This window comes from Ascidiella aspersa, chromosome 5 (assembly GCF_963924565.1).
Source record: "Ascidiella aspersa chromosome 5, kaAscAspe10.2, whole genome shotgun sequence".
NCBI lineage: Eukaryota > Metazoa > Chordata > Ascidiacea > Phlebobranchia > Ascidiidae > Ascidiella > Ascidiella aspersa.
In genome coordinates, this window is record NC_139451.1 from 7,925,141 (window position 1) to 7,933,796 (window position 8,656).

The window sequence follows — 8,656 nt, forward strand, 5'->3', positions numbered from 1 at the left end:
TATGTTAAAAATGGAAATCACCTTGACCCTTGCAAGATAGATGTCGACCTTAATTCCTGATCAGTAACAGCAAAATAATCTAGCAAAGCTAGCAATTCAGGTCAGACACATTAACTTGGATGTGTCATTACTATTTAATAGCTTTTATATTTTAGTTATTTTACTTTGTTTTATTTAATCTTTAATGTTTCTGACTCTTTCGTATACTGTATAATTTTGCTGATGATGATTAATATAATAAATAATAATTGACGCACCCAAACACTAACTCGCATCCTAACCCAATAAATGTTAGCAATATAAACACCTCCGGACGAAAATGTGATTTTCAGTGTATTTAAAGGTAGTTATGTTTTTTAAGAAGTCTTTCGGACAAAGTCTGGCATTTAAAAGCACGTTATGGATGAATTGGATGTCAGAAGTCAAAAACTTTTGCAGCACCAGCGATATGTTGTTATTTCTGTAGATGAAATGAAGAGTAAGCATTTTGTAACTGTTCTAATTAAAATAAAAACATCGTGTATGATGCAACAACAGATCAAATGGTTGGTTTTGTTGACCTTACTTAGAACACGTTCTCAAAATACAGATTTTTCAAGGCCGTTGGCATTTTATCCAACCCATAATAACATCAATGCAAGTATGTTTTGGGAAGTTGTAAGAGAATTAAAAGCGTGCCATTTTTCTGTTTTAGCTCTTGTAGAAGATGGTGCTTCTAGCAACAGAAAAATGTTTTCACTGCTTTAAAATTGGAAATTCCTTACAAGTGTTATGTCTACAACCCAGATGTTCCAATCTTTTTAATATCTGACCCTCCGCATTTATTAAAAACAGCTTGTAACAACGTAAGATCAAGTAAGCCATCTGGTACCAAAATGTTAAAAAATATGATCAACATTTTATCGTGTGGGACCATTTTTGTCGTGTGACAAGTTTATTTAATTCTGATGAGCTGAGATGTTGTAAGTAAACACGGGCCACTTTTCCAGTCAAAGCTATGCAAAAATGCGGGTTTGCTATGCTGCCCAGCTTTTGTCTGGTAGTGTCGAAAGTTGAATGGAAAGCAGAGGTGGCGAAGAAATGAAGCGGAGTGCTTGGTTTGCAAGGCTAATGAATAAATGGTTCGACCTAATGAATACTCGATTAGGTGGAGGGTATAACAAAGATTTGCAACCTTATTGTTCAGCGTATGACGATAGGCTATCTTGGCTTAGTTAAAACTCTTGCAAAAAAAGGAGAGCAGTAGCAACTTGACGCTGTTAGAAAGAAAGAAAATGTTTTTGAGCCAACAAACATATCAAGGGCTTGTCATGACAACAAAAAGTATGGTTGAATTAGTGAAATTCCTTATTCTGCTAAGCCCTAAAAATTCATACATAAAGAAACCAAGATCCGTTGAAAGCCTATTTTGGAAAAATGCGCCAGCTTGGTTAAGGGTTCAAATGTGCATCATTGTATCAATTGGAAAAGATGGTGCAACCTCTAATGCAAAACTACCTAAAAGAAAGCTTACTGTATCAAAATTTCAGTCATCAGTTGAAGCACGTAAGATCTAGGTATGCGGTATAACATTAACTGCAAATGGTTGTTACCTCTTGGGTGCAGTTGGAAATACCTAATCTAAATGTTCATATTATATAAACTTTAAATTCAACTTTCTGAAAAATTGTACAACTTCTATATTTTAAAGGTATATTGTAAATGTACATAGCAATGTTTAAATCAGTTTGTATTTGTTTAACAACCAAGAAATATAAGTATGCAGTACAAGAAAATTTTAGCTTGCGAAACATGAATATGTGTAAAACAGTGTGTTTATAGATAAGAGATAGTGCAAATTAATGTTACTAATATAGCTTTTTGTAATCTTTACCAGATATAAAAATATGTTTGCAACAGGCAAAATCACATAAAAACTATACAAGCACAACAGAACTACAAAAAACAATATAATGTAAACAGAAAATAAATGGTTACTACAAATGTATACAAAAACATTATAAAGCTCTACAGGTGACCTATTTTTTAGCGATTTTCGTAAGCTAACATTTTGATCTTTTTTTAATTGAAGATCTGAATTAATTTTTTTGGCTTTTTGATAACATCTAATTTTCAAAAAGAAATGGCAAATTTTGAATTTTGTCCTCATTTGCAAAGTCACAAAGTATTCACAACATTACAATTAAAATTTTTATAAATTTTTTGCAAAACATCATTGTGGTTATATAATTGCGCCGAAACTGAACCTCAAAATAGGCTAAAAGATCTGTCATGCGTGCTTTTGGTGCCGTTAGCTTTCCATATGTGTCATTATTTAGTGCTGAAATAAGTGAACCTTTTGAAAAATTACCTTCCGAGTCTTTGAAATCTAAAATAATCTGTAAATGGGACTCTTTTTTGCATGCCTTAGATAATTTGTGCAAAATATATCCACCAATATGTTCCAAAATATGCCGGTCATCATCAGTAATAGAATTTATTTTTTGATTTGTTTCCAGATCTAACTTCTCAAATTTGCTATATATTTATCAAACAATTTTCTTGTTAAATCCAAACTGTCATCTCTCGATAAATGTTGGAGGAGGTTAGGAATGACAAACATCCAACTATCCTGAATGTTAAAAGAAGAAAATTGCCGTCTGGTTTTGATCTGAAAATATTAAAAAAATATTCCCAAGCTTTATCTGGCATATTTAAAGCTTCGCCCCCAATTTGGCTCCACCACATCTTTATCTCCTCCACATTCTCACTTTTAAATGTTATCTCTACGACTCCAGAAATCCTTCTTTATCCACTGTTGATTAAAATATATTTTATTGTATATATGTGATAATATTTCAAATTAAATGACAGCTCCAAACATGGGGTAAAGTAGGGATTTGGGGGCATTAAGAATACATTTAAAGTTACATAAAACTGGTTTAGATTAGTGATGCTTTCTTGCCATTGTTTAATATAAAAATTACAAGGTCTCTGTGTTTTTTAAGGATCGTGTTAAGGGAAGTCCCAGATTTTATCAATTTTGGTGTGGTAATTTTGGGGTGTCTGCGGAGCCCCTAAATGTTGTGTATTATATCTTTTTCACAGAAAGCTGTGCTTTCATATTTGTATGCTTTAAGCAACTCTGTCCATCTTTAAAAACAAAATACTAACCTGTGCAACAACAACTACATTTTTGTAATCTCATATCTAATGTAATGTCTAAATTTGCCTTTAAAAATTGCACAAACACTTACTGGGGCACTTAAGATTGGAAATAATGAGACAGGTAATGAATTCCTTCTGCAAGCAGCAAGAACCTTTCCAAAATTACTTGCAGTAACTCTAAATTCACGATATAAAAACCTGTTCATCACCAGCACGCATTGATTTTTTTTTTGATTTTTGCTTAAAACGTTTCGAGATGCCATAAAACTGCCATTGTGTCGTAAACCTTCACAGACTCTTCTGCCAAAATCCACCCCATTCCAGTAAATCTGCCAAGTTTGGAAATCTCGTTCTTCAAAAATTGTGTGTCATAACACACTGCTGGTCTGTCCACACCAGCTGCATATTATGTAAGCTGTTCGGCAAATAAATCAACACAAAGCTACTCTTCATTATTTTAAAAAACTATGGAAATATTTATTATTGAAACATGTTAGTTTTACCATGTGATTCCCTTGGCCACAAAGATGACACACATTTGGCAGATATACTGGCTGATTGTTTTGGGCTTGCTCCAAGAGCACTCAATGTCACAGTTTTCCACCCAAACAAGCAGCGCAGCAATATGATGTCTTGACAGCTTGACTCTCTATTTCTACCTGCAACATGGGTTGGTTATAAATGATACATTAGTGTAAATATTGTAGCTGCTATATGACAACACGAGTCGACAATATATTTTCTTTTTCCCCCCCTTATGTTTCCGTGACCACTGTCATAAGAGTTATGGCCTCCTCTTTGCAAGATTCGGGTCAGTTTTGAAAATCGCATATAGTAAAGACTTGACGGGTTCCATTATATAGTTTTTTTAAGAATATCACCTCAGTGCTGCTAAAAAAGGCATTTAGTTTAATATCTTTCTGTTATGTCGCATAAAAAAATCAATATGCTTTTTACGCCAATAGGCCACTTGCAGCTTGCGGTCACGTGACTAGTTACCGCATAGCAACGCGTTACTGGAGAGCAAGCTAATCCAGTAGCTACTGCTAGCAGATACGCGTTACCGACAGTTAGCGTTGATGTTGTTCTGGAATGGAAATCCTATTTATAATTCTGTAAAGCGGGGGCGGTCTATCCTACAGTTCGATCTTACTGCAGATAATCACCATAATCAACCCTTTCCAACTATTTATGCTCTAGTTATCTAAACCTTCAAGTTTTACGGCGTCCTAGCGGCAAAATAGAACAAAAAATATATACGAAATCGATTGTATTTTCATGAGCAAAACCATAATATTAATAGTACCCAACTTTAAATGTTAGGAACATTACCAAACAGATTACAAACTGATTTTGGGATTCTGATTGGTGAAGTTTTCGAAGAAAGAACTTTGCAGTAAAATGAGTTCTAATGGTAAGATTATTTTTTCCTTTCTTTTCGTATGACAAATTTAGAGCAATATATATATAAAATGTGTATGTTCCAGCTGTTGGGAGGACAGACTTGACCTTGTTTCCGCCAATTACATTCGCAGAAGTGGAACAATATGCACAGGTCAAGTCGGGGTGCGAGAACACCCATAAGGCATATAAATTTTTTGCTGAGCCAGGGTATCTACATGATATGAAGTGTAAGTGGACCGAATGTTATATACGCAAACCATATTTTATTGCTTTACTACAAAACCTTTCACAGAATGGTTAGTTTATATTTTAAAGTAGGTTGCTTTTATAATTTGTTTAACATACAGGTTATAAGAACAGAAACATTTTAAATTATAAGTTGCTAATCACGTCCTACGAAATTGAAGTAGCCTAACAAGAAAATGATTTAATATGTTTATGTGTATGTTGCAGTGAGCTACACAGAAGAGGAGGCAACTGTATTTGCAAAATGTTACAGGTCAATGAAAAAAAATGAGCCACCGCATAACCTACAAGCGTCTGTAACACTTGTAACCAAATCGATGTCTGGAATGAGTGGCTTTTGCAACCATGTTGTAGGTTTATTTTTTTACATGGCTCACTGTAAACAACTGAACTTAAACAATATGCCCGACAACCTTTCTTGTACCAGTTTGCAACAACAATGGAGTATTCCCAGGGGTAAAAAAGTCAAAAATAAGGAAGTACAAGACTTGCTTGTTAAGAAGCCACAAGCTGGAGCCAATTATTTAAAATTTATAAGCAGCACATTGTATTCACCATCATGTTCATATGGTACTTTCACCAAAGAACATTTCTGTGGTCTGCAGCCTGAACCACTCATAGCTTCCTTAGTTCCAGGGGTTAATGAGCTGTGTCAGATGCAGTTTGTTGCAACTAAGTTTGGAGCTGTTCCAAAAGGAAGCGTGCTCTCTTATCAGCAAAGTCTTTCCCAGGAGTATCTTATAACTGATTTCTCCTGCACTGGCTTTCCTCAACTTCCAATAGAATCTTCAGGGCAACGGTTCAGCAATAATTTTGTTTCGTGCTTGGACAAAGACAAGCATCAGTCATTTCAGTCACTTTATGTCAGCACAGAAGAAAGCCTAAAAATTCAGGATGATACTATTACTCAGGGAGACAGTTTCTCCTATGGCATTTGCAAAGAAAAAAAAGAATTACAGCCAGTAAATTTGGCCTTGTGGCAAAAAGGTTAAGTAATTTTGACAGCCTAAAAAAGCAACTAAATCCAGAAAAAAACATTTTAACTGCTGCAATGAAAAGAGGTATTAAATATGAAGCGAAAGCTGCTATGACATATGCTAAAAAATGTAAAAATGAAAAGGTAAACCTGTTTCCATCTGGTCTCATCATCCATCCAAAGGCTTGCTGGCTAGGCTGCAGCCCAGATAGGAAAGTTTATGACTTAGAAGCCATTCACACAGGAAATAATCCTTTTGGATTACTTGAAGTTAAGGTAGTTCAAGAAGGTAAAAGTAATTTTGAAAAAGTCAACTATTTAGAAAAGGTCACTGGTATGGATGCATTCCACCTAAAAAGAAACCATGTTTATTACTACCAGGTCCAATGTCAACTTGGCCTTACCGGTTTGGACTGGTGTGATTTTTTTACTTATATTAGTGAAGATGTGTATGTATGCGACCGAAATACTTTTGACCCAGAGTTCTTTCAACTTGCCAAAGATAAAGTCGATATGTTTTTCTTTGATTATTATTTGCAATAAATGTGTGTATGTTTTATTGCCATTGGTAATTAGTAAAATTCACAAACAGGTATAACAAATGTAATAGAAAAGAAAGAACAACCTGTGACAGATAAAACCAAAATAATAAATTTAACAACAACACAAACACATAAATATGTACAAAATAAAATTTATTTATTTTTTTATAATTAGGGCCCTTGGAAATTTGTTAGAAGACATGCAACTGTATTTGATTAATAGAACCTAGCATAGAAAGGGGGACATCTGAATCAAAAAAATGATTTTCTTTTACTCTTCTGATTGCTCTTTCCACATGAATTCTTAGTTTAGCAATTGACTTTGTCACAAGGACATCCTGTGGTAAGAACTGAGATTTTCTCTCAAGAAATGGAGGAATATTAAGGGACACCCCTTTTTCACTTAAAACCCTTTGTCTGCCATTACTGAATCACCAGGTTCTAACAAATCTAAAACTCCACTGCATCTGGTAATTTCTTTGTCTGATATAGATCCTGTATATAAAGAGGACACAAATGAAATTGCTCCGTGCGGTGCAATTCCAATCAGGCCTTTCAAGGTGGTGGTTGACTTATATGATGAATACATTTGTGATTGCAATACTAATGATGATGGGGTCTGCACAAATATTTCAGTACAATCTAAAATTACTCTAGTGGATGGGTATAACCTACAAAACTCATCAGGCATTTTGCTTTTAACATATTTCCTTGAGGGCCAAATGGGCTGACTTCCTAAAAGAAAGTATAGGAAATTTGCCCAGGTTGTAATTTTTCTACTCACAGTCGACATATGTATCTGAAAGCGGTCAGCCAGATCTTGCTCGAGTAACCCCAGCCTTAAACGAATAATAAACATAAAAAATTCATCTATTAATTGCATATGTCTGGACCCTGGTCTACTTTCCCTCTCACCGGAAGCATAGCAGTACCTTATGTATTCTGCACTGGGTCTTGCAATCTCAAACAAAGATTTTATATGCAAATAACTTGGAAAACCAGTGTAAAACTTAATGCTGTCATTATCTGTGGAAAATCTTTCCAAACCAAATTTATGTAATGCTAATTGCTCAGCAGCAGACCTTTTAAGTTGATTGATTTCTTCAATTAACATTGCCCTAATTTTTTCAGATTCTAACTCAACATCCAATTTTTCTTTTCTATATTTTTCCAATTCATTTTTTGCTGCATTTAATTTTTCCTCCAAACTTTCAATTTTATCTGACAGCTGACTTTGGCTTTTATCTTCCTCTGGGCATTTAATATCCTCGTACTCATGTACATCATCACTATAAAAAGTTAAAAAGCCTTAAATTTTACTATATCTTTCTCCTGATGTTTTCTAAATTTAAGTAATAAGCATATAAAATATATAGATATGCTTGATAGAACTGCAAAATGCAATAAGGAAATCTTAGTATTTATAATTTTCTGTTGCAAAAATAAGTTTCATATATATATATAATATAGGCCTACCTGTTATTCGTTCGCAAAATTTTTCTTCGAGCTTTATGCTCTTGAGACCAATCAAACACTGATGGCACAGCACCTTTCTTTAGAATTTGGCGGCCAGCCTTATCAGGCGGCATATAATCTTCCAAAGTAAAATGCTGAGAGCAAACCCGAGTGCTTGTTGTTATCTACACAAAAATCCAAAAATAAGTAGGCTTATTAAGAAGATACAAGAATTAGTTCAATCAACTAAATATACCTTAAACAATGGACCTTCATCTCTTCTGATTTTTACAACCCATTGCGCTCTCAATTTTTTTTCGCTTTTCCTCCCAGGAAAACGATGAAAGTGCAATGAGGAATTATATCGAGAATCCCCATTGCATCTTGGGACACAGCAATGGTAGCAGCTAGAATGATGTTGCTTATTTGAAGAGCCTTCTTGGAGCCCTTCACTTTGACTTAGAGCTAGGATTTTGTAAATAAGACAACATTAATCAAACACTACAAATAGCATAATTTTCTTAAAAAAGCAAGGGCTATAGATAAATATACAATCACGTACATAATATGTTTAACTGAACAATTTATTTTATAAGCTCTTACATTCAAACAAAGAAAATATGTACCAAACTTACCACTGAAATTCGCCATTACAATTGGATGTTGTAGTTTCTTCTAAAATCCTATATATTTACTACTCATAAAAACAAACAAACAACTTCTGAAAACTAAAAGGAATGATGTACCTGTGAAACGTAAATAAATCACCATCTTCGTTTGAAAAATTGTTTTAACCATCAACTGAATGCTAACTGTCGGTAACGCGTATCTGCTAGCAGTAGCTACTGGATTAGCTTGCTCTCCAGTAACGCGTTGCTATGCGGTA

The 8,656-nt window shown here is 34.3% G+C and overlaps 2 protein-coding genes across 2 annotated transcripts; one reads left to right on the forward strand and one right to left on the reverse strand.

The window, feature by feature from the left end:
- Positions 1-4,548: 4,548 nt before the first annotated feature.
- On the forward strand, positions 4,549-5,789 carry LOC146141688 (uncharacterized). The gene is made up of 3 exons (XM_083390055.1): positions 4,549-4,561; positions 4,635-4,778; positions 5,005-5,789. The coding sequence occupies exons 1-3, from the start codon at positions 4,549-4,551 to the stop codon at positions 5,787-5,789; spliced, it is 942 nt and encodes a 313-aa protein (XP_083246181.1).
- Positions 5,790-6,718: 929 nt separating this feature from the next.
- On the reverse strand, positions 6,719-7,429 carry LOC146141689 (uncharacterized). Its single transcript, XM_083390056.1, has one exon. The coding sequence runs from the start codon at positions 7,427-7,429 to the stop codon at positions 6,719-6,721; it is 711 nt and encodes a 236-aa protein (XP_083246182.1).
- Between the last annotated feature and the right edge of the window lie 1,227 nt (positions 7,430-8,656).